Source organism: Chelmon rostratus, chromosome 15 (assembly GCF_017976325.1).
Source record: "Chelmon rostratus isolate fCheRos1 chromosome 15, fCheRos1.pri, whole genome shotgun sequence".
Taxonomy (NCBI): domain Eukaryota; kingdom Metazoa; phylum Chordata; class Actinopteri; order Chaetodontiformes; family Chaetodontidae; genus Chelmon; species Chelmon rostratus.
In genome coordinates this window covers 20335150-20361293 of record NC_055672.1, presented here as the reverse complement: position 1 = coordinate 20361293, position 26144 = coordinate 20335150, and the positions used below count along the sequence as shown (strand labels likewise).

The 26144-nt window shown below is 41.7% G+C and overlaps 1 protein-coding gene across 1 annotated transcript in view; it reads left to right on the top strand.

Annotated features, from left to right (window-relative positions):
* The window catches only part of sntg2 (syntrophin, gamma 2), an 81245-nt gene extending 56373 nt beyond the window's left edge, over positions 1–24872 (top strand). The window contains exons 12-17 of the mRNA XM_041954444.1: positions 2083–2199; positions 8408–8479; positions 8777–8986; positions 23595–23687; positions 24220–24330; positions 24502–24872. Coding sequence (XP_041810378.1) covers positions 2083–2199; positions 8408–8479; positions 8777–8986; positions 23595–23687; positions 24220–24330; positions 24502–24630 — 732 coding nt within the window. The 3' untranslated portion in view covers positions 24631–24872. The remainder of the gene's footprint in view (positions 1–2082; positions 2200–8407; positions 8480–8776; positions 8987–23594; positions 23688–24219; positions 24331–24501) is intronic.
* Positions 24873–26144: the final 1272 nt, after the last annotated feature.

Below are 26144 nucleotides of genomic sequence, written 5' to 3'. Positions count from 1 at the left end.
GAACTATAATTAACAAACATTCTAGGGACAAGGGCTAAACACACAACAAAGGCAACACCGGGAAACAATGAATACACACAGATCACGCAAACTTGGGAGCAGGGGAAAGACTAAGACAACATAGGCAACTAGCTAACACAAAACGGGACAGGACTGAAGCCAAAAACAAGACTATGAACAAATTTACAATAAGACTAATGAACTGAAAACGCTCCCATAGGAGGAAGAAACTAAGAACTTGGAATTAATAAGAACAGCAGAAACAAAATCCACTCCTGAAAACGAGGAGGAAAATAACACTACTATTAAATAAAACAAAACCAAGGGACAATCTAACAAAGAACTGAAATTCGGCTATAATTAGCGAGAACAAAACAAAGCTTGACTTATGCAAATTATAAGAAAAGGAAAACTCATAAGAAATACGGCTCGGACATGAACAAAGACAAGAAACAAACTTACAGGGACTGAAACAAAGGACAAAGACAAACCAAGGAGACATTCACATGAAACATGACACGGATGTGAACAAAGATAACACAACGAGGAAACACTTACGTGGAACAAGACTCGGACATGACAAAGAATCACACGACAAACACTTACAATGGGACTATGGCTTGAAATATAACTATAACACAGACTTGGACTATGACTACGATTTCTCAGACGACGAACCGACAAGGACAAAGGGAAGACACGGACTTAAATACACTAGGGGCAAACACTAATGACGCACAGGTGGAAACGATCAGACAATCACACGGGAGGGAAAACACAGGAAGTAAAGTAATAAAAAGACACATAACATGAACCTTCAAAATAAAACAGGAAGTAACGAAAACCAGGCAAAGACAAGACAATGGGAAACTTAACAAAAATACCAACAAGACAGGGCAAGGGTAGAGAACTAAGACAATACAAAAACTCTTACATAAAACGTGGCATGACTATAGACTAAGACAAGACTAGAAACTCAAGCACATAAAACATGGCATGACTAGAAGACATTAGGAATACACAGTAGAACAGAGAAACGAACCTGAACAAAGACACTACAATGAACACTTACAAACTGAATGAGGCAAAATCAACAAGAGAACACTTAACAAAACCGGCGTGCAAGGCACGGGTCATGACACATACCAGTCCAACATGTCTGTTTGAAAGCAGATACATAATTGCCGCAAGCACAACAGTCACATGTCAGTATCGACGTGTAGCTTTATTTGGCAGTGTTATTACAGATACAGACAGGAATTGCTGGGAGGTGTCAGAGTCAAAAACACCTCGTTTATATGGTATGCTGCTCAACCACTTGGGCAACTCTTGTGAATGTGCATCTTGACAACAAGAGCAGCAATCAAACATCTGTTGTTAAGGCTGGGAATGGCTCTTCAAAACAGACAGGCTCCTGGTCTACTCTGGTATTTTCCTGGATCTTAGACAAACCTGGCCAGGGTCAACAGATGAAAACTGCCCTCATAGCTAAATCTGCCATATTTACAGTAAGGTTGATTAATATTCACTGTCCCTGAGAAATTAACTGAATAAATCAATCTCCTTCTAGATATTGTTACTGTATTGTGGTGGAGCACTCATCTAGCTATTGTACTGCACACCTATAAGAGATGCTGATTAGATGTTTGGACTATGAGAGTTTGCTCAGTCTAGATTAATTTACAGGCTAATAAACAGTTTGTTAGGATTTTGGACATGTACTCATCAGTCAGATGGCCTTCATTGTGTTATCAGTTTGAGCAAAACCTCTTCATTCATATAGGTGAGATGCGAGCTTATAGAAATTGATGTGCAGTGAGTGGAGCAGATGAAGCAGAACATACAGGACATGCTGCTTAGAGGAAAGCAAAGGAACAACCCAAGTCGATTGTTGCATTGCAGCTGAGACTGCAGCAGCACTGTACAGTGAAGTATCTTTTAAAAGTAGCTCATCAAAGATGCCTCACTGCTGTTGTTTTACTCCGTCCCTGCACAATTAGCAGGTCTGATCTGTTGATTGAGCAAATATTGTGTCTGTTTTTTTGATTTTTTTCAAAAATGTCATCTTCTGCATCTCTGCAGATTGTTCACATGGGTTGGGCCTGTGAAAGTCCCGAGGGTGGCGCCGCTGGCAGAACTTCAGCATTCAAGTTCCTGGCCCTGAGAGGACCGTATTTTCATATCTTCAGAAATCCCCCGGTAAATAGCTGTTTTAACATTCTCCGGTTTGATAAACATTTAAAAGAAATAACGAGTCTTAATGAAAGTCTCTCTTCAAATGGTTTTGCCCAAGATGTGAAGGATATCACACTGGACTTCATCACTTCCACCCAAACAGGTGCAAATGATTAATTAGTAGTGCACATTCAGCTCAGCATGAGGATTTTGTTCAGGGCCTTTTGAATTTGTTTATGGATGTGCAGAAGTGTGATGATTTTATGCTACTGCTCACCGATCTGTGATTGTCCCCCACTGTGCTGCACGGTTTGTGTTTCTGAAACAAGTTGGCAGCATCCGTAAAATACTGTATGCTTCAATTCTTATGATTGAATAAGAGAAGATAGGCATGCAGTGACTGGTGATGAATTTAAATGAATTGCGATCATGGCTGTTAGGTGACGGTGAAACAATCACTATACTCCATTATACACTATTGTTATTTTCATTTTCACACTTATATGTTAATTACATCTTTCAACATGTGCACTGTGTTAGTAGTTAAAGAAGATGTGAGTTTTGCCATGTCTGAGGTTTAAATATTAAACTTTGACCATTTTGACCTCAAGTTTTCAGGTTCCTATTCCAGCCAGACTTTATACTTTTCAATCTAATCTGGTTGAAGGTGTATTAATATCACATACAATGCCATACCAGCACCAGCGTCACTCCATCATACAGCTATAGAAGATGTCGGAAAAACCTGTTTATGATCTCACCGATATTTTTTTAGCCAATCACTTTTTGGCTTCATATGCATTCTGTCCTTGCTGATATTCCACAATGTCACAAAGATGGTCCAGTACAGTAGGTGTAAGATGCAGTACCCACAGTCACAGTAATCAGTGGATACAGCACATGTTTAATACATCGAGTTTTGCCAGTATTTATATTTTTATATTATAGCCTATAATAGGCAGTATTCAGTACATTGTTTTTACATTTGACCAGTTTTGGCCAAAAAAGTATTCAGTAAGGACCTCACAATTTGTACTCTTGCCAGAGGTTGAAAAGCCTCTAAGCCTGCAGGTTTTGGGCAATAAGACACTTAATACCCCCAATGACACATTGAATCAAATCCTCTTAGAGTTGTCGGGAGACCTCAGAGAACACAGTGTGTTACCTAAATTAAATGTACTCTGCAAAAAAGAAAATGTTGAAATTTATAACGTATAAAATGCGCAATGAATTTAAAACTTTGTTGCATATTTTATGAAATGATTCCCATGTACATGCAGTCTGAGGTGGACCACAAGTGGCCGACGCTGGCCATTAGACGATATTAAGGGTCCAGTATCAGCTTAAAGTGCCTCTGTTGACTGCCAGGGCCAGTGAACAAAGGCTGTTGCCGTTTGTTGTTGCAATGTGACATAAGCTCTGTTCTCCCAGTTGTATGAAACACAGTGTCGGGCAAAATGTGCCTCTTTCATCTCCTTACTTCATTTGGCGAGTGTTTCAGCAGGTTGATCACGTTTACTCTCTGGACGCTGTGATTTGCAGTGCCAAGGTGGGTTGTGCACATCATGAGTAGTTCGGTCTCTGTTGGCCTGTCTTGACTTCTTTTGGAGAGCTTTCGTCACACTTTAACACCGTTTGACAAGCTTTTGTGGCTTAAATTTTGTATTTTGAAGGTCCCTAAGCAGACTTTTGTGTGCCTGTTTTCTCCTCCTCTAGATTTTAAAGACTACAACAGGTTTTAGGTCCTGTTCAAAGCTGCATGTTAAAGACAGACTTCAACCTCTGTGTTTGGGAACATGTTCGACTTCGTTCCTGTTACTCTTTGTGAGGTTCTATAAGCTGCATTTTGAGCACCTTACCTCTCAAGAGGGACGTTTGGTTTGGTGACAGCAGGATGGTGACAGGGGATGCCCTGAAAGCAGTATCTCACATGATGCTGCTTCCAGTGCAGCATCTCCTTTGACCCTTGTATTAAAACATGAAACCAGACAAGGACAGCAAAGATGATTGGTCCATAAAGGTTTCACACTTATTTCATGACCCCCATAATGTGGCATTAGAGCCATCCCCTGAGACTGATCAGAATAGAAAGCTCGCTATCATCAGGCAATGTTTAGACATTTTGTGAAATATTTTATTCTTTTTTTGTGTGTGGAGAGTTAGACTAGAAGATCGATATCACAGTAAGAATGAAGCCATTCTTTTAGCAAAGCTTAGCAAAGTAACTTCCGGCAGTCTCCACTGGTTGCCAGGCAACCTAACGGCGGCAACAAGACAAAGCTACTATGCTACTATTTACTATTTACACCTCTGCTTTTGTGCGCATGAGACAAATAAGATATAATCTATTTCCAATCTGCATGCTAAGCTAAGCTAACTGGCTGCTGGCAGTTGCTTCATGTTTACCGTACAGACATGAGAGCGATGGTTATCTTCTTATTTCACGCTCAGCAAGAAAAGCAGATTAGCGTATTCCCCAAAATGTCAAACTGTTCCTTTAAGATAGATCATCGTCTTCCCTCGTGAGCTCTGTGACATAGAGCTAAGAGGGTCAGCAAGCTGTTTGTCAGCCAGCAGTCCATTTCCTCTGGAGGATTCTGCCCTTTGACATGCCACTGACACCAGCCTCTTTGGAGGAAATGAAGTGCACATCCTGCCAGGATGATGCGGGTGCTTTATGTAACTCTTGGAGCCACGTGTAACGTAGGTGAGCATGGATTATGCGGCTGCTGTGGACCAGCGCACGGCATCTCGAGCTATGTATTCTCCACTTTGCTTGTCTCCTGGCTGGCTCACAGCTGACTTCCTCTGCATGCCCAAACGGCACTTAATGACAATTCCTTCTCCACATCGATGCTGCATGTAGGATTAAAGATGGCCACTCCAGCTGTTTGTTTCCATGGCAGGGACGAGAGTTTGGCCTTGTTTAAGCAGAGACTCTCGAACTGAGCTTGTTGTTTCATCAGACAGGCCTGTGTGGGGGCGGGCTGCCTTTCCCTCTGCTCAGGGCATGACCACCGCAAAGAGAAAACTACCGCTGCTGTTTTGATCAGCATTGTGGGTGATGCCTGCATTCTCTCAAGGGACTCAAGGTATCAATGTTCTGCACAAAAGTGTCCAAATTCTTGTTGGATTAAAAGGTTATTTGTTCAAGAAGCTTACTAATGTGATTGTTCTTTCTAAACCGTCATCAACATCTCTGCACAGATGCTTGTTAACATAAGGGAATGGCCGCAATGGATCATGAAGGGTACAAAAGTTGGCTAAATGCTGCAGGAAATGTCACTGATGTCTCCATGAAACCGAACATGCCGCAGGCAAAGAACTGCAAGATTGTTTCCTATGCAGAGACTGAAGTCTCTCTGAGGGCAGACTAAAAAATGTGTTTTGTGCCTTTAGCTCCCGCAAAAAAAAGAACAACTATAGCCCGAGAGCAGGTGAGAGCTGAAGTCAACTTCATCTGAATGCAGAGCAGTTGCAAAAATGAAAACTGTTGATTTAGTTAATACAGGCCAATCAAATGGGACCAACAAATCATGCTGATGAGGTGTTTGTGAGAGGAGTCATCAGCCGTCACTTTAACAGATTGCATTAAACATAATGGATGTATTGTGGAGCCGTCGTAATTATGGTTAGGTAAACTGAAAGCCTTACGCAGCTGGTGGTTAGTGAAATGCTAGACCCGTCCCCTGGCTTTTGTTGAAATGTGGCAGTAGCCGATATCCCCGAGGTAGAGAGGACTTGAATATGTACCAGGATAGCGCCTTAATGAAACACATCCTGGAAAATAAAATCTACCGAGCAGCCCCTTGTCACTCTCACTTACTGCAGGTACTGTCAGAATATGCTCGCTGCTCAGTGTAGCCTGCTGCAAACTTTGAGCATAGTCGTCATTTTAAAGGGATAGTTTTTTTTAAGTGGGGCTGTAGTAGGTGCTCATCCATAGTCCTTGTATTATCTACAGTGGATGGCAGTTGGTACGTCCCCAGTTTGGAGAAACAGAGTAGTATCTGCAGGGAAGTTATGGTTGGTTGAGAAAATATAAAATATAAAAAAAGAAACTAGCTGAAAACATTTTAAATATAGCATACACTTCAACAGATACTGATTATTTAAGGTGGGCCTTTTTTCAGGTGGTGCTGACCCCATCTATAACAGTACACTGCATCAGTACTTCTCCTGCCTTTCCAAACTGGGGGCATGCTGATGGCCATCTGCTGTAGGTAATACACTGACTGCAGCTCAACAACCCCACTTCAAAAAAACTGAATCACAGGGATCTAGTTTTGCACACCCCAACAAGATGCGGATACAAGGGGAGGATGAGAGTTTAGATTTGGAAACTGAGGTAAACTCTAACCCAGTCGGACCTCAGTAGCAGGGTTTCGCTGATAAATAACTGGTTTTGGTATTGTGTCGTTGGGATTGTTGATATAATACTGTCACTGTCAGCCGGGTACTTCTCCATGTGCGGCGTCACCTCGCTGATGTTATCATGCAGTAGCTAATCCAGCCAAATGTTTAGTGGAGCTGGGTTTATCATGTTCATACTTTTACTGTAGAAATGTTGCAGAAAGGTTTCATCAGCCATGTTGACATGCATGCCTGCTCACAGGTAAAAAGAACTGTTAAGTAATGTTCTTGCAGTTTGATTCAGCCTTTTAGAGCCAAAGTCACCTTTGTGGCTCATGCTTCTCTGATCGAGCATTTCTTTCATCTGTCCTTGTGAAACTAACGCTGCAGTATCAGCACTCTTCTACAGTTCAACAGGTGATCTCAGCAACGTTAAAAAACAGTTATTTTGTCGGCATGTTTTAGTTCACCGGTAAGTCTTAGAATGGGTTTTAAGATTTTACTGATCACCTGTAAGCACTTTGTGGTTCAGCTCCCGGCTGTATCGCTGAATTGCTGCTCTGACAGGGCTCAGCTGGCTGTTTCTAAGTCCCGGCTCAAAACTAAAGGTGACCTGGCTTTTGCGGTCAGGGCCCCTCCCTGCCTGAAGATCTGAGGCTGCAGAATCAGTTAAATCTTTTAAACCATTTCTCAAAATGTACCTTTAAAAAAAAGAAAAAAAACCTTTTCATTTAACCCAGTGCACAGTTTGATTTCTAACATGTCCAATCTATTTTTTTACGCTGTTTTTGTCTTTACAGTAATGAGGCATTTTTATTCCATTTAAATGTTTCTTTTTTCTGAATTGTCTGATCTGATTTGCCTCAGTCGTGAAATGTTTTAATCCCTAATAATAATTTTATAAAAGTAGCTAGTAAATAGTTAGCATTCAAATGAACTACAGCTCACAGTGATTGGCAATGAGCCTGCCCATGTCATTGTAACTTGTAACCATATCCATTATATTCTTAGTATCTGTGTATGCTATCTTACATTCTTTGCTACTTTTTAGCAGTAATCTCTGCTGCTTGAATCCACTCTGTCCTGATGGTGTTACAGCCATATCAGGACTAGCTGCAGCCACTCCACTCGCCTGTTGACCTGCCTTACAGGTCTTTATTCCAGCAGACATTGTCATAATAGGAAAGCACAGGTGTTCTGTTCTATTCAAGTGTCCCATTAAACCATGACAGCATGGCAGTGAGCCACCATGAACAATACCAGGACTCAAACTGGAGTTCAGCCATAACTTTTATTAATTACACTGTGGCATGTCAAACTGTCCTCTGTTCATGTGTCTTGTTCGTAATTTGTATGATTACAAATGTCAGTGTGATTTTGGATAATTAATTGATTAATTAGTTTTTTTTTACTTTCAAAACTAAACATGGACGTTTCACACAGCTCTCTATAGCCTGTGCAAAGTATTTCTACAGTGTGGTGTTTGTGCTTTTACTTAAGGATGTAAACACTTGCTTCACCACTGTCTATTGTAAAGCATATGTGGGATCTTTAAATGAGTGAATGATAAATCTCTCTCCTGTTCATGCTGTGGTTGTTTTGTGCAATATTACTGTGAGCCTACGCATGTCTGTGTTTGTTACACCGCTGGGGTCTTTGTGGATAATGCAAGTGTTACTTTCTTGATGCAGATTTTCTACCTGTGCAGAGTTCAACAGGATAAATCCATTTTGATCACTGACACTGACAGCCATAAGCTACCTGCCTAGCTTTCGTTTGCATTAAGTATTTGGATAAGGAGGTGCTGCTAACAAGTACAAAAAAGCTTGTTTTGATATGCTGCCTCTTCATCTCATATTCCTTGATGTTTATTTCTCAGATCAGTGCTGCTGACTGGGGACAAGCTGAAACGACATATAACCTCTATGAGGTTCTTTTCAAGGTCCACAAGGTACGTTAAGTGCAAGATGCTGTTCAAAATATGATCACTGCAGATCATCTCGTTTTTTTTCTCATTTTAAGCAGACAGAAAAGGGTTTGGGGGAGCCTACTAAACAGGGTGATATTCCTGTTCCGCAAATGAGAAATGTACGCGCTGAAAGTTCTTCATTTGACCTGAGAATTAAGGAATGCACTCTTCGTTCCACCCACTGAATTAAGTATTAAAAAATGAAAGAGACAGCACAACCTATTCCCCGACATCAGTTTGGAATGATCATGATGTAATAATTTAAATTTTGTGTTACAGCTGTGGATGGCTGAGGACTGCTGGCTCCAAGCGAGGCTCTACTTGGGGCTTGAGCATTCGCCTGAGCAGCAAGACAATGAGTCTCTGTGCTTCAGTATTCTGGTCGGCCACGGCCAGAGCCACACCTTCAGGGTAGAGCTGGCCACTGACCTGGCTATCTGGGAGAAGTCCTTCCAAAGAGCTGTCTTTTTGGAAGTGCAGCGAATACGAGTGAGTATTTCCATGTATCAGATGATTTTTCTGTTGCTAAAGAGACTACCTGTTGTAGATCTTGTTGGTTTTTCTGAATACCACTGAGATGAATGGGCAGCCTCTTACAGTAAGAGAACCGTAAAGCATTTGACGTTTTTGAAATTAAGACCATGGCACTACATTGTGTGCATTATGTTTGGTATTTAGAGCCAGATGGCAGAAAAAGTAGCAGCGACAGCGCTAATGACAGCTGCAGCCACTGGCGTAAATATCCATGGTGCAACCTGTGCAGCTGCACCAGGGCCCAGAAACTGTCAGAGGCTCACGTATGGTAGGACAGAAAATAGTGGAGCATTAAATCTCTATGGCAGTTCTTATCACTGTGGGTATTTTTGGCCTAGTTGGTTTATTTTTTTAAGGTGTAAATTAACTCCATTGTCTGCAATCTAGCATGTTTAAAACTGAATGAATCAGGCAAGATACATCACGAGGATAGATATCGATGAAAGAGCATGAAGGACCCCAAGATACAGTTGCACAGATGTCTGCCATTAAGGAGGGACGTGAATGGGGATAAGGTTCTCGTGGAATGTGCCTGGATGCCCTGTGGAGGCTCCACTCATGCTGCACTGTAGACTTGTGTGACAGCATCACATGGCCAGCAAGACAGACCCTGTTTGTGACAGAGCCACATCTTGTGAGTGCCCTGTGTAATGAATGAACACCTGCTGTGTCTGCCTGATTGTCTGTCTGTTTGCTGTGCACAAAGCATACCGAGACAAAGCACGCACTGGGCGTCAGAGTCAGTGAGACACTTCTTCTGCCTCATTTTTGACGGGAAATAATTCTGGACCGTAAGGGGTTTGGTTGGACTAAAGGTCTAAAATGAGGGATTTGGCTGCAAATTTGCTGCACTCCCACCCTCTGTAATAGAAAGGCGAGATGGTCAGACTGACAGCATGCATAGGTCACTCACTCTCTAAGCCGACATCAGGCCTAGGAGGAGCCTGTTTTAATGGATAACATCTTTAGAGAGATTTGGGTTATAAGCTTAAAAGGAGGGCCTCCCAGAGCAGCACCAGGGGAATATCCCACAGTGGTGTTAGACAGCGCAGGACAATTTTCTGTCATCTCACTCACTTTAAAAAAATGCCTCACCAAAGGATGTGTGAAAACCAGTCCTTTCTCCATAGCCTCCTTGGCAGGATGAGATGACTGCAGCATACATTTTAGTCATAGTTGGAGCCAAACCGTTAACTACCAATGTCTGAAGGTAGGTTAGCACATGAGGCAGAGGACACAGCATGGGATGTGAGCCTCTCTACACACATTAGCGTTGAAAATTGGACCATCTACCCATGTAACACACTGTTGTGAATGGGCTGTCATGTCATAGATAGTGCGCACCATTGCAGGGGTCAATCCCAACCTTTCCAAACAGTACCACTCAGCAGCCAGGCCCATAGTCCTTGGCCTATCACTGAGAGGTGGAGAATTGCAACGTCCAGCTCCAACAGTGCTTGTCTGTGCCATGGAAGCTGCCACGGTTTCCCTGCCAGCAGCTGCACCATGGTCAGGAACCAAGACATGCTTGTGTGTTCTGGTGCCACCAGAATGGCCGCCAGAATACGAGCCGGAAAGAGACGCATCTGTATACACCGATATGTGTGGTCTTGCTCTCCTTTGGGGAACCCTCACTGATAAAACACGGCTGCTGCTCCCTCACTGACTCCAGTGAGGGAGCAGCAGCATTCGCCTTTGGTGCATTTTCCTTCTGTAAGGGGGCCATAAGGATTAGGCCATCTTAGTAGAATAAAACCCCAATCCCTTACCTCTAGGCTTAGTCTATCTTACCACGCTAAGTAGCGCAGGTGCATGCACATCTGTTGAGCAACTTTTGACATAATTTGCAACCAGCTCATAACCTTCTCCACCAGTGTGTGAAGCAGTTGCTCATTTATCACTGCCCATGGGAAAGCCATCTCGGAAGGGCCAGTCCTGGGAGCGTATGACAGCATCAGCACTCAGCCCCATTCAAACCATACTGAGATGTCACCACTAACTCAAGTGAGGGTTTATTACACATGAAGATGTGAGGCCCTGAAGAGGCCTGTTGTGTTTCCTTTGCTCAGCTTGATTGAGACACAGGTTCGCCTCACCCTGTCATTGCACCTGATGCTGGTGTTTGTGAGGTGGCTGAGAGGATGTTGGGTCCTGGTTCTCTTTGGGACATTGCAGAGCTTGTTGGGCTGCAGCCACTGGAGGAGGATATCACCTTTTGGGAGCAGGAGGAGGCAGCACCGGAACAGGAGTGAGGGGAGGTGCAGCAGCTGCAAGGTGTCTCATCTTGGAGTGAGCCTCTCAGTTTTTTGATAATGAAGGCAGCTTTGCTTCTGACGGTGAGTCTCCTTACCCTCTTCCTTGGCTGCTTCTTGCAGATGAGGTGTGGTGTTCTTAAGGAGTCCAGGATATGGGACCATCTAGTAGATCCATCTTATGATTGTGTAAAGGGGGAAGCTCAGCTAGATGTTACACTGCATCATTGTGTGGGGAGCCAGTATTCTGAAAAAAGCCACCATTGAAGCCATGGTGAGAGTCACAACGACCATCTCAGCCTTCCCATGTCTGCCTCAAAGAACCCCTGGCATAGTGGTCAAGACAAAGGCTGTGAAGGATCACAGCAACATGCTGGTTTGTGCTGCAGCTACCTGAGCGGCACACTGGTGTGAGCAGTCAGTGAGGCGAGCATAAAACTGGTCCTGCACCATCTGTTCCCAGCGCAGCTGCTCCGGCTGTCCACGTGTTCACAGCTCAGCGATGGACAAAGCCTTCCTGCCAGAAAGTCTGTCTAATAAGATTGTTCACTGTTGGTTTGTCACGGGGACGTTAACCACGGTCTCCTGGGTTAAAGTTGTGCATTTGTTTGACCCATCCATGGATCCCACCTTCCTCCATTTCTGGACTTTCTTTGTCTTTATACTAAGTCACTTTGCTCTTGACATCTAGAGTTGGTTCAAAGGCTGGTGCGTGTCATGCAGACGCTGAAGAGGACCTGGTGCATCTGTGTGAGACGCCATGGGGCATGACAAAGCGTCGGTATTTGACGCTCTGGGAATGGGACCAGGCTGAGAGAAGGACGCATCTTTTTGATCTTAAAAAAGAGATGCAGACTGTCGGTTTCTTGATCAGGTTTTTATCACACCTGCTGTGCATTTTCCTGATTACAGATATCGACCTTATGTTCTGTTCCTCGCTCACCCCTGTACTGCGACTTGACGACTTTGACGATGCACCAAATGTGTGTTCTTTATGTCAGCTGATGCAAAGCTCCATGATGCTGCTGACTTGCAAACAAAATGACTCCGTGGTCCACAACAGAAAAAATATGTACTATATATAAAATACATATACCAAACCATACAAAAAGGAGATAGTGTCTCAAAGGTCACTTGTGTAGCATATTTAACTTATGTAAAAATACATATGTAGCTAATCAACCATTATTGACCATGTGAGTTTGTGTTAAGATTTCTTATGAATAACAGTGTTGCTTGCACTCTATTTAACCACTGTACATACGTGTAATTTTTTTGTGAATTTTTTAATCAGTACGGTCCCTCCATACCAATGTAATGCTTCATCAGTGAGAAGTGATTGCACGTGATGAAGAGTCTTTTCTGTTGACACATTGTGGCTTGTGTGCCGTTTTAACTGTTTCTTATTAAGAAATTAATTGAATTTGAAATTGAAAGTTAGGCAGCGCTCTGTTTTCCATAAATGTTATTGTTACTTTAAGTGTATTTAGCTCGAGTCACCTAAAGAATTAGTCTTCACATCAATGAGCCATTAAATTGCCTCTTAAGAAAATATGTTTAAAGTGTGAAGGTAATCTTGTGGAGAAGCGATTCTCAGAAGCAGCTTTCACGTCCATCAAGAGGCTCAAACATGAACACTCAGTGGGAAAATAAGAGAGACACGTGATGAGTCCACACCTTGTTTTATCTAGATTTAGTTTTAAATTTTCATGATGTCCAGTATTCCCATACAGGCCCAGCTTTTGAACACTTTCCACTTAAGTTCAAAAAGCCTGCATCTGCATTTTGAATATGTTTGTCAACAATGTGTAAGTCAGATATTCCGTTATAAAAAGCCAAGATTTTCTATTCATTGCAGCATAGAGTTGATTTTTATCTTAATTACACCATTAAGATGTGCCACGGCAAATAAAAGTGATTAAATAATAACTACATACCAGTTCTGTGAATACAACTGGAAAATGCCTCCGAGCAATCGTAGCGAGTAGACTGTAGTCTCCATCATGACTTACCAGACATTACTAATTTAGGAGGCATGTTAACTCACAGCAGGGAATCCAGCAAGCGTCATCGCCTGAGATATTAAATATTAAATCACACTAATGTGATCAATTGTGTCTAAGATGAGCAAAAAGCATGTGGTGGCGCTTGTTTATTGTTCATTTTAACACTCATACTGTATATACAGATGTTTTGATGTGTACATTTCAATAATGTAAGCATGTGAAGAACACTCGAGCTGCAAGATTTTTCCACATGAACGCAGTAGAGAACTGGCAGCTAGTAAAATGAGTCAGAGTGAAGGATATGTAAGGATATTTAGCTTCTTATATCCAAAGCGGTGCGAACTGAGTTTTGGCCCTGTATGTTTATTCAACAAAAGTCTCGAAAAATACTGAAGTTACAAACTCATGAAGGTAATAAAAAAAAAAAAGGTAAAAAAAGGTACAATTCACATAATTTAATAAACAATACACATTTTCTTCCATCTGTCTCACGTTGTCTCGACAGTCAAATTACACAGTAAATAAAACAATAGTACAACAGTAAAACAATAACACGGGTAGATGGATTATCCTTTCCTTTTCTGACACAATTATGCCACGTCATGTTTATTTGTGTCGATATCCAGTCCTGAATGACAAGCCAACGACAGCTCCATTATTTACAGTGAATGCAGAAACCTCCCAAGCATCAGCACAACCTGACAGACTAATCAAGATGCTCAAACAAATGCCCCCACAAATGTAATAGAAGCTGGAAACTTGTAAATACACACATGAGATGATCATGCACAAATTATAGCTCGCTGTTGATATCCACAAATACATATACAGCGTGTACATTTTCCATCAACCTTTTACTGAGCAATCAATAACACAGGACAGATGAGACACCAGAGTCTGCTTGCAACTGCATAATTAATACATACATAACAAGACAGTCTGATATTACAACTAAGATTGCAACGACAATACAAGGAATAATAATATGAATAATAGTAAGATACTACAAAAATAAAAAAAAATAAAGATATATGTCAGAAAAAGAAATGAATAAAGATATGAAGAGCATTTACTATAAAAAATATAGAGAAAGTATGGTAGAAAACAATATATTATAGAAGGGTGACATCCACCACAGTATTACAAAAGTATTGATTATTATTATTATTATTAACTTCCTCGTCCTCCTCTGTGCCGGCCTGACATTTCACATTTCCTGCATAATTAGAAACACTATAGCAAATACTAAAAACATCTCATTGAAGCTGTCATTCCTCGCACCACAGAACGTATAGAACATGCACTATAAGGCCGTTATTCATTTTCCAGAGAGGGTGCTGAAGAAAGCGGCCTAAATAAAAAAATCGCTATAATTTGAAGTGTGTGTTTGTGTCGCGTCAAACGCACAACCGAACCATTTGAAAAAGTATTGCGGTAACACAGAATTGTTCGAGGTCAGTCAAGTAATTGCAACAAACTCCAACTCTTAATAGCAGAAAACTCAGCTGATACCCGTGTGTGATCAGACCTTCCTCAGACCTGCAGTGCACTACCACTGTTTCTGTTACTTACCTTTTAAACAAAGATTAAATTAGCTTAATCGGTAGACGTGTTTTCTGAAACCACACCGACTGTGAGTAAGCTCAGTCAGAAGCACGGACGTAGGATTCCTTGCTGAAAGCACAACTGCAATCATCTGCAGCGTTACATCCATGTCTGTAGTATCACCAGTTTTACTCCGAGCTTCCACACAGCCATAATCGTGCTTTATATTCAGGAATTAAGAAAGTATGCCACATGTCAGCTCAGCCTCTTCATGAAATGGCCAGCAGTGCCTTCCATAATTTTACCCCATTCCCACCCTTTCACCCCTCAAGTGCGGCCAACCGAAGATAAAGGCTAAAAATGCTATGATGCCTGAGGGCTTTGGTGCTTGGGACCCTTAAGTAGGGACATTTATAAATATTACAAAGCAGAACACCTGTCAGAAGATATTTGAATCACAGGCAGACTGAAATCCTTTCCGGGTCAACATGGGAACCAGGGATAATTAAATGGCTTCCTATTTCACCAGTTGTCCTTTGGAATAGTATATGTGAGCAGTATAACAGCAAACAGTATGGCTGACTCTGGCACAGGACCCTGGCTCTTTAGCAAAAGCCATCTGAAATTCTTAGGAACCATGTATAATCCCTTTATTTCAGAGGGCTCATGTGGTCACTGAGAGTTTAGAGTCATAACTCCACTGCACTCATTAGTCTCCAGTTAATTCTGCACATGCTAATCCTAAAGCTTAAAAAAGTGCTTAAATGTAGAGGGGGTCCGTATGCTTTATATACAGCATGCCACTTTTATTAGTGTCCAAGAGAAACTAAAAGCATGTAGATGAAATTAGTCAGATCTCTCAGACTCAGGTTGTTTTTGCTGTCTTTTTATATGAGGGAAACATTTTGGTTTTATCCATTCTGGTGGTGTTTTGCTTTTTCACCAGTTGTGGTCAAATTGTCTGACTGACCTTAGCAGTTTCATAAAAGTTTGATTGAACCACCATCATCCCTTGATGCATTTATTTGTTTGGTTGCCATCCAGAATGCAAATTCCACCAAAAAGCACAACAGAAAAGATCACGAAGTATGAGGAAGACCGAGCCTTCTCTGGTTCTGTCTCATGCACTGCTTAGAAGATGGTAGCAGATGGTTCCAAGTGAAAAGATTAAGGAAACAGCTGTATGCTGCTCTTTATTGGAGGCTGGGAAGTTAAGCAGACATGCATTTGCTCAACCACTCAGTTAGTTCTCATCATTGAAGCATTTTCTTCACGTTGTGTGTATTCTCAAGGTCTGACGAACATGTTGAATTCTCTCCTCGTAGCTTAGCAACCATAACTAGACCTTTAGGTTGCATTTCTCCATGTTGCTTTGTTGCTTTTGGGGTTTTTTTTTTTTTCTTAGCCTCCCCAAAACTAAAAGAGCAGTGTCGTGGAATGGCTTCCTCAAGTCTAGCACCTTCGTTAGCATCTGTCCTCCCTGCCTCTTGGTGCATTGCTTGACCTCTTTGCACGTCACTGCTACAGACTGGCAGCTGACAGTTGAATGGTGTGAACTGGTGGTAGGCATGTCTATGGTTGTGCACACGCTGTACATGTGCATCCTCACACACCTGCATGATAGACAGAGAGATAGAGGTACAAGATACAAATAATACAGGGACCCACTCATGAAGACATTGCTCCATAGCGCCCCTAATGGTCAAAAACTCCACACAGTACTTTTAACATGGCTTTTCCAAGTTTGTTTGCGAGTGTTGAAGGGTCTCATCACTGCCCCTTGTGATTGATGGAGAGAAAACACCCACTATAACTGTGTCACCAACCATAGCGTGGGAATGGTCTCTTACCAGGACTTGAGTAAAAAATGTCAGGCTTGGCGACGGCAGGGATTCCATGTTAGGAAATAGATGTTGTAATTATTTACAGTCCCATCCCAGCTGCATTGTAGCGTTATGCTGTGTTATGCGTTTGGTCTGTACTTAACGTTATCATAAGGCATATAATGGTGAGATTTATGTGTTATCGGAAGTATTTCTAATTGGTTCAAAATTGTCAGTCTTACGAGAGAAAGGGGCTTCATAGAGGAGGATAAAGCGGCTTCCCGAAGCTTTTCAAAGGGAAACATCCAAACTTGTCCTCAGTACACTGGATGAGACAAATGGGACTAAGGAGGACCCAGTGTAATGGCCATAGAAGTAGACACCCTAAATATACTGTAATGAGGTACAAAGAAAGGATAATAATGGAAATAAATGCATTGGCCTCACACCGGCCTTGTGCCTTCAGCATGTATGAGGAACAAATCATTTTCCTGCTCATAACCATTACTGCTCAAACTCAACAGTATCAATATTTAATTAACAAGTGTGCCTGCGCTCTCCACATGTGCATGGTTAGAATGAGTGAAAACAGTGTCGACTTGAAACACCTCACCTGTGACCACCAGCATGCTGTGGTAGCACCCTGTCACTTTAACAAGAAGAATCACTGAACAAAATATTTAATTCATGTGTTTACTTAGCAGCCACAGTTAGAAAATCAGAGCACATTGTATTTCCCTCATGCAAGGCTCTGTGGGCACTGCACTATTCAAGCACCACATACTGTAATTTCCCTAAGCAACTGTGCATGGCAGGAATGAACTGCTAACAAACCAACCATGGAAGGACAACAGGCTGGCTCTTTTAGAGCTGGAAATTCTGATTTTATGAGTGATCCATTCCACAATGCTTTGTTAATAACTCCACATGCACGTAACGTTAGAAGATATTACCTCACACAGTGAGGAGCAGAAGAGCTTCAATAAATCTTTTATGCTCAGAATACATATCTAGTATATTTTTCTGTACGTTGCATCAAGGTTATTTTGATGGAATGAAATTATGCAGTCCATTGTGCTCATTCTGAATATCTATTTAATTTCAGTAGGCTCTGCTTAAAGAGCGCCATTGTGCTTCTGTTGCCTCAGAGTCAATACAGCACTGAAAAGAAAAGGAATAGAATAGTTTAAAAAAAAATAGCGAATATGGTGACATCTACTGTTATATATGTTTTTTTAAACTGTATATCTGCAAGTGCTGAGAACTTCAAGAAGATGATCACCTTTTTGGAAGTGTTAACATCTTAAATCTGTGTTTATGAGGCAACCACAACAAGAAAAGTCCAATACGCCCCTCTCCTGACCATTCATAGCTTAACAACCATAACTAGACTCTTAGTTTGCATTTCTCCTTGTGTTGTTTTTTTCAGCCTTCCCAAAACTAAAAGAGCAGAGCAGTGTAAAGGAATGGTTTCCTCAAGTGTAAGGACTGGATTAAACAGGGGATAATTTGCAATAATGAAACTGCAACTGTCAGTATTTCTGGCTAACCAGCTGCCTGCACTGATAACCTAGCATTACAGCTAAAGCCAAGAATTAGCATATAATTTGCTAAATGCGTAAATTTATGGGCTTACAGCAGTTTATGTTAAAAAAAAAAAGAAAAAAAAAAGTCCCATTCATAACAAGCATATCCACTATTATAATGATAATGATGCTGGCAATGATGCTAGCAGAGTTTTGGATAATATTAGCAGTTTTTTAACTGAGGATGCTGACTTTTAGCCTGGACTCGCAGCTTTGGTTTCGCTTTTGAGTACAATATCACATGCAACCAGCAATTGCACATCGAAGCCCCCTTCTTGTTTCAATACGAGTCAGCCGGAAACATACAAACTCAGCTGATGGCCATTGCAACCAGCTAATGTTATCTTAAATTGCCGAAGGACACTTAAGTTGGCAAAATTGAGCATTACTGGCTTGAGATGAAAAGCCTGCTATTGTCTACCTCTCTCTTAAATCAAGGACACATTGTTTCTGGAATTACTGAGGATTTTGAGAAGTAAATCTGCCACAGTTATCTCCATAATATGTAGACCTGTACGTGCTGGCCAAGAATGGAAAGCTTATAAATGCAGAGAACAATGAATAAGACGTATGGGAGTCCATATAGGGGGCTGTTACGAATGCTTAATTACTAATCCAATTTTCATTTGCTTGTGCAAAGTTGGAGGTGGGTGGCGAGCACAGCTTTCCTGTCAGACATTGGCCAGTTTTCCAGAAAATAATTCAGTGTACTTTATTATCATTAATGAGAATGTTAACGACAGATGATTTGTTGGTGAAATACAGTATATTATATGCAGTATTGCCATATTAAAATTAGATTGTAAAGTTGGCAGGGAAGAAGCTGAATGTTAATTCGATTGCCCAGGTTTTGTCGACTCTGCTCACCTCGTGCCACGTGATAGATGGAACCAGTACAGTAGGATGATACAGAGGCACAGGAGCAAAGGTTTCAGCACTCACCAAGATAAGAAGCCACTATGAAGGGTCCCCTCCTAAGTGAAGGGGAGAAAGCCAGTAAGAAAGCCCAAATGAACTGGTTGTGTGTTCACTGGGCATAAACATTAACTGGTGCACACAAGTGAAAACAAGCTGCGGAGTGGACATGTTACCTTTTTTGTCTTTTGTTTTAATAATATCAAGTCCCAGTGCAGAACTCCTCTGCTGCACCGCACAACATTTGCTTCAAAGGGGAATGATAATATGCAGAGGTGTTTGATTCAGCAGTCACACAGTTAGCTCTTAGCCAGGGTATGGGGCTGAATGCACTATGGATGTGACATCAATGTCAAACTGTCACATTGCAAGTGACATTGAGGACAGTTTGAAATCCAGCAGAAATCTCAAACAGTGTTGAGATCTGATGTCAAACTTGAATTGGGTTTAGAACTGATTTACAAATATTTGGATTCCAGGTTTAAGAAATCAGATTGATGTGTAATGTGCCAGGTGTTTTAGTGATTTGCGCATTGTGAATACAGGTAACATGATAATAAAAGCGTTGTTTAATGACTCTGTGGGCTACTTAATTAGGTCTGAATGGGAAGTTTTTCCATAATCAGCAAAAAAACGGTATGAAATATGACAATGTAGCATTTTTTCAGTCTTTAATGATGCGAATGTAGAACAGCATCCTTTGGGAAACCAATGAAAGCGATGAAGAATTTCAATTTGCTTGTGCTTCTATGTTCTCCAGCCAATTAGGCCACCCTCCTGTGGCTTCTGAGGAGCGCTCAGTAGAGTCCATCTCAGGATAACCTTCAAATTGACGGGATGTGCGCATTACATAAACATTGCTGATGTGGTAGGAGTCGGGGGTATAACTGACAAAGCATTTTCCCCTTTTTCTTCTTTTATTTTCGCACATGATGAAACCCAACATGACATTGATGGGGTATTTTGGCTCACAGCAAGTGGCCAAGTCGTCCCATATTTCACCTGTGGCGCCTTCTAGCGGCCCAGTCGGTGAACACACGTGCCATCCAATTTTTTAAATAATAAGTGATATCTTGAACTGCAGGCGTAGAAGACACTCTGAGCTCAATTGACTTCTAGTTTTTCCAGTGTTCATGAGACAGAAAATGTGTTTCTGTTAACAACCAGGAAACAGTTTTAATAATAACAATGAAATAACTGCTGTGTGTGTCGTGTGAAAATTTCTTAGAGTGACAAACCAACAGAGAAGTCTTACCTGGCTCGGCAGTTCAGTTTTTAGGCGCGCCACTGTGGTTTTAACTTTCTCACTGTTCTCGTGCTGTCGTTTTTGGCTGCAAACAACAGAAAAGCTCTGCTCAAACGTTCGCCGCGCGCCACATGCCTGACACACAAACAGCACACGGACGAAACTAGAGACTAGCTGGTGAACACAGTGGAGCGTTTGGGTGCTCAAGAGCCAGATATTTCGCTCAGGAGTCAGTGGCGACCAGAAACAGCTGAAAGGAAGAGTGAATATTGCACTATTCTGCCAGCTGAACTGAGTTCTACATGGGGCCTGAAACTGAGAGTTGAATCAACCTGTGCTTGTGCCTTTCAGACTCAACCCAGCCAAAATGACCTGGTACTGCAGACTTTCAGGTGCACTGCAGAAGTTTTTAACATCAGTGGCTCGAAATGAAGCAGTTAAAACTAATTCAAGTCAGATAAATAGCGAGCATTTGGTCAAATACAGCTGGCAGATGAGATTTAATTGCAGCCACTTGTTGAAGAGGTGCTGATATTTCCAAAAAAAACATGAACAGCAGATTTTTGCCCCAGCCATATTAGATGGATTGTGCATTCTAATAATGCATTTTAATCCTAAGCAAGCATTCGATAGAGTTAGTTAACATCAGCCTAACCTGTTTTACTTTTTAAGCAAACAGCATCTCAGGATTTAAGAGCACCTTAACAGCCGCAGAATGTCTTTGGCTGACGTCCAGTTCCCTAAGTTGAACACAGGGTGTGGTCCGGGGACCGTCACGTTCCCTCTGGGTGCGGTGAGTGACAGATCACACAGTGATGCTGGGTGTGGTCGCAGGTGTATCAGGTGGAGAATTTCAAACTGAGACGAGCTCAGCGCAACATCAAACGTTTCAGCTTCATGTCGAGTCACTCTTTAATGACACGGTTCACACGGTTGGCGCTGAGGTTTGTATCAGTATGTATGTAGCAGCTTCCTTTTTGTGGATTTGTGACCAATTTCAAAAGATGCAGCTGTGGGTCTGACACCCTAAATTCCTTAACTCTCTCCGTACCTTTTTTCTCCTCTCAGTCTCGCTGCAAACTAGGAAAAGACAGAAGTGCATAACACAAGTGTGTGTAGTGACACCTGTTTTATTATTTCCGCACACAGGCCCTCACTTCTCTCAGGCTTCAAAAATATTTCATGTTGCTAATTCCCGCAGAAAAATCCTTCCAATTAGTGAAGCGTAGTCAGCGCTCACCATGTCACAACACAGCCTTGCATGTGGTGACAGGAGGAACTTCGCGGCTGGCCTGCCACTGTGTCTTTATCCCCGTCACAGCTGAATTCACGACACCCATAAAGATGGGGGGAGGTTGAGGTCTCTGAGCAGAAAAGAGGACTATACAGTCTCAAGCCATGTTCACCGCACACTGCACTCTGTAATTGAAATCACCGCGTCCCCTCTGTGTTCTCAAGTGAGGAGGAAATAAAAAGAATATATAACACACATAGAAAATCGGAGAGCATTCCTCGGGATTCCAATCGAGTGGACAACAACACAGAAATTAAGTCATGTGGCAAGAAAAGCCTTTGGAGGGATATTGCTCCACAGAAAGTAGAGAGCTTCCACATCAGTGCTTTCAAAAGACCTGTGAAAAGAACTGTGAGACACATGCTTGTTTGTGTTGCGGCAGAAAAAAAAAAAAAACGATTGTTAAAGATTTATGGCTTCCAAAATGGATTTCCTCTGTCATATTTCTTGACATTATCGGGAAGCCGCACAGGATGCTGCTGTTGCCGAGAGCTCACGCCGGGACAAAAAAATCTGATTTGCTCTCGTTATCAGATCTTCCGAGCCTCACGTGTCAGACTGGCACTTTAACAAGGAGCTCTCCACATGTACAGTGTATATAAGGGCAGAGCAATATTGTGCGTGTAAAAAAATAAAAAGAATTTAATGAGCACAGGCACACTCAGTCAGTGTGAGGATGTTTATTAGATTACGCTGGTTGCTTTCTACAAAATGGGTTCACATAATGTTCTTTTTCAATATCAGTGTTGTGTATTATGTGGCCAGATCAACATGCTCTACATCTTCATTTGGACTCCTTCAGCTTTTGCAAATAACACTTGTTGTTGGGCTCCTGTAGCAGGAAACATTATATTACTGGGAATCCTGTAACTCGCCTTGAACTTCCTGTGTTCAGTTTGTGATGCGCCATTATCAGAGCACACAATGCGCGAAGACAAAAGATCATGTGAGGAATTTGACTGCAGTTTCCAGTAGCTCTCACTCACGTATGTGAGTCACTGAGCGTGAGTGCCAAGGACGGCTGTGCATGAAGTAACAGATCCTGTGTTCATGTTATTGTGAGACATTATTAGTTCCGTGAGGTTCTATCTCTGTTCTCTCTACTGTGTGGTTTACTGTTAACAAGTACTGACGAGGGGGAAAAAAGTTTTCTGGACTAACAAGAGGCAACTGGTAGCAACATTTTTCTCCTAGGATGGTGAAGTTAAGCCATGAGCGCAAAACTTTGTCAAGGCTTGCCAAAGTTGGTTTCATTAAAATTGTTTTTTTTCACTGCAAAATGTAGCTATTCTGACTGCCGGTGTACCAGGCCTTTATGCATCAATGAAATTAGTCATTTAACAAGTCAGCCCTGACTGGTCACGACTTGATTATGAAATGATAGGCCTCTCTCACAGTGGGCATTTTGTCAAACACAGGTGCAATTAGAAACCTTAATAATGGCTGCATTCCACTCTGGTGTGCCAGTTTGCGACCCCGCCATTGCGAAAGCTGCCTCGGTGACATGGCTCGCTGACAGACCTAAACAGAATGGAGCCATCGCTAATAATATTAGCTACACCTGTGTTTTTCCTGTTTTGACAAGGCCGCAGGGTGAAAAGCCTCTTTTCTGACAGTAAATGAGGGCTAAGGCTGAGATGTACGATGAATACCAAGTGAACTATTTAGTCATCCCCTGGTAATAGAAGTGCCTTTACTGCAACAAATGCAAAAAAAATGAAGCATCATTTGTTTACGTACAGTCCAGCCATACATCCCACAAGAAACATTTGCCTCTATGGTCTTTATGTCTTAAATGCTCTTACAAAGAAATGTACCACAGAAGTATTTGCACAATATGTCATTACAGAAATATGGAAATAGAAATGTTAATGGTTATCAATTCTCTCTCAACAGTCCAAAAGCTACATGTGCAGCAGCCAGGGGAACGTACTGTGCTTCACCATAGATTTTGGATCAGGCTTCACATGCTCAGAAGGCACTTCAAAGGTGAAGTATTACTGAGTTCACAATTGTTGCCGACATCCTGGTTCGGTGCTGTTCTTCCAGTAATAGCTCATGGGACTGCAGTTTGACATGTTTGTTTTCTGTATTGATACGCTGTGGACTTACTGTCTCAGGCTTCTCTTATATTTGAAATAACCCTGAAACAGAGAGAGAGCCTCTCAAATGTCACTAATTTTGCCGACTTCCCCGGGATAAAGCGGTGAATTACTGTACCTCAGAGAATGGCGTGCTGCTGGTGTTAAAGGTACATTCTGAGATTATTTTGGCAGCCTCGCTACATTCTGAGTGGATAAATTTTATGTTCACTGAATCGCTACAAGAATGATACAGCACCCACTTCCAAAGCATTAATCTTCTTTTGTTGTAAATTATACATTTCCTCAAAGTACCATGGCACGTTAAAATTTCAGGTCTTGATCATGCGGGCCTCTCTGTAGTCAGACACGGTGTTTTAGTGTTGTGCTCTTTATTGAAATCCGTGTGCTGCTGTGTTTCATAATCCCTCTCCTTACAGACCATGCTGTGGCGATACAAGTTCTCTCAACTTAAAGGCTCCTCTGATGATGGCAAAACCAGGGTAAAGCTCCTTTTCAAGAATGCTGAAAGCAAGCAAATAGAGATGAAGGTAATAAATAGTTTTCTCTCTTTTTTTAAATCAAAATTAAATCAATGCAATGATGTAGAATCTTGGTTGGTGACTAGTGTTGTAAATTCAGTAAGTTTGAAGATGTTATTTAAAGTGTGAATGCCGTGTATTGATTAACGCGTCTCTCTGTCCTTGACCTGTGTTTTCCAGGAACTCGAGTTTGCTAATCTAACAGCCGTCCTCCACTGTATACATTCTTTTATCGCTGCCAAAGTGGCCTCCATGGACCCTCTCTTTATGTGCAGTCAAAGCTTCCCCGGAAATTACATGAACAGTTAAGAAGACACGTCCTCATCATCATGTGCACCTGTGGCAAAATCAGCAGTATTTTATGCACAGAGCCAATCGATATGTATATCTTGTTCTTGCTATTTTTGTATGAACTACAGAAAAAGAAATATTTGTAAAAGACTGTAGAGGTAGACGCTGTATGAATTCACGTGGGAAGGAAGATGTTATTTAGGTTTTGAGAAGTAGAAGAGAAACACGGATTCACAGTTCTTCCGTTTCTTTGATATTTTCGACCCTCATCACATAATGGACACTGATTCTGATCGGAGATTATTTGTCAACTGTCGCTTTGAAAAGCAGCGCCCGAGCTACCATATGGTGTGTAACTGACATACATTTGACAACATGACACGAATCGCCGAACATAGCAACTGCCACTGTGTTTAGCAGAGTCTCAGCTGATACTGTATCTATGAAGAATGATGACGCTGTACTGACATCCACTGAGTAAATACATTGGAACTGATAAAATGAATCTGATACTGGCTTACTGTCACGGGGGAATTCACATTTGCCGCAGACCTTTAACTGGGATTTTCTTCCCTTCAAATTCACAGTGAACAGTAATGAAAAGATGACCTTTCTCTGTTCCCACCTCCTCTGGCTTACTTACTACTTACTTCTTCTTTTTTTTTTTTTGGTCATGTCTATGAAGTAGGGCACAAACATCTTACAATGAATTCCAGTCTAATGAGCCTCCAAATAACTACTTAATTGAATCAACACCTGTCTAATATGGCATTTACTGCATGGCCACTTTATTGGCTTGGATTCAGTTGTATGATGTTTCTGTTAATGTGTCCATCCTTTGTATCTAATAAAGGCGAAAGGCCTGAGTTTCAGATCACTCTGGCCCAATGAGGACATTTCACTGGAATGTGAATTTCAGCTTCAGAGTAGAATTAAAGACCCACTTTTATCAACTCTTAGTCTAATTCAGTCTTAAATACTATATATTTTCAGTTTGTCCATGTAATAGGTGCAGTGGGGAAAATGCATATTTGCTGTGTTTTCAATAAATTGCTCATAAAGCACAACTGACATCATGTGAGACATGTCAAGGCTCCCTGTGGGTTTGCACATCTCCTTTGAATGTGGAAGTATTCATCTGCTGCTAAGCTCTGTCTCAGGAGCCTTTTGGCTGCTGAACACAAAATATAAGTTGACATTCTTTTACAAAGGACTTCTGTTTGCTGGAGGTTGTCTGATTTCACTGGATGAGCCTGTCCCTGTCACTATATGTTGTTTGGTCTAGAATGAGCTGAGCTGCAGCGTGACACTTAATCAATGCAATGCTTCTTTCATCTAGTTGATTTTGTCATCCCACTTGGTACATAACAGTATCTTACAGTTGATTTAAAAGGAATAGTTTGATATTTTTTCAGGGGTTATGTGCTGGACTATGTATTGGACAGGCAGTTTGTCAGGGGTGTCACCATGAGGTTGCCTGGCAACCACAGACTCCATATAACCCCTCCTGAAACCACTTTTGTGTTTTTGTA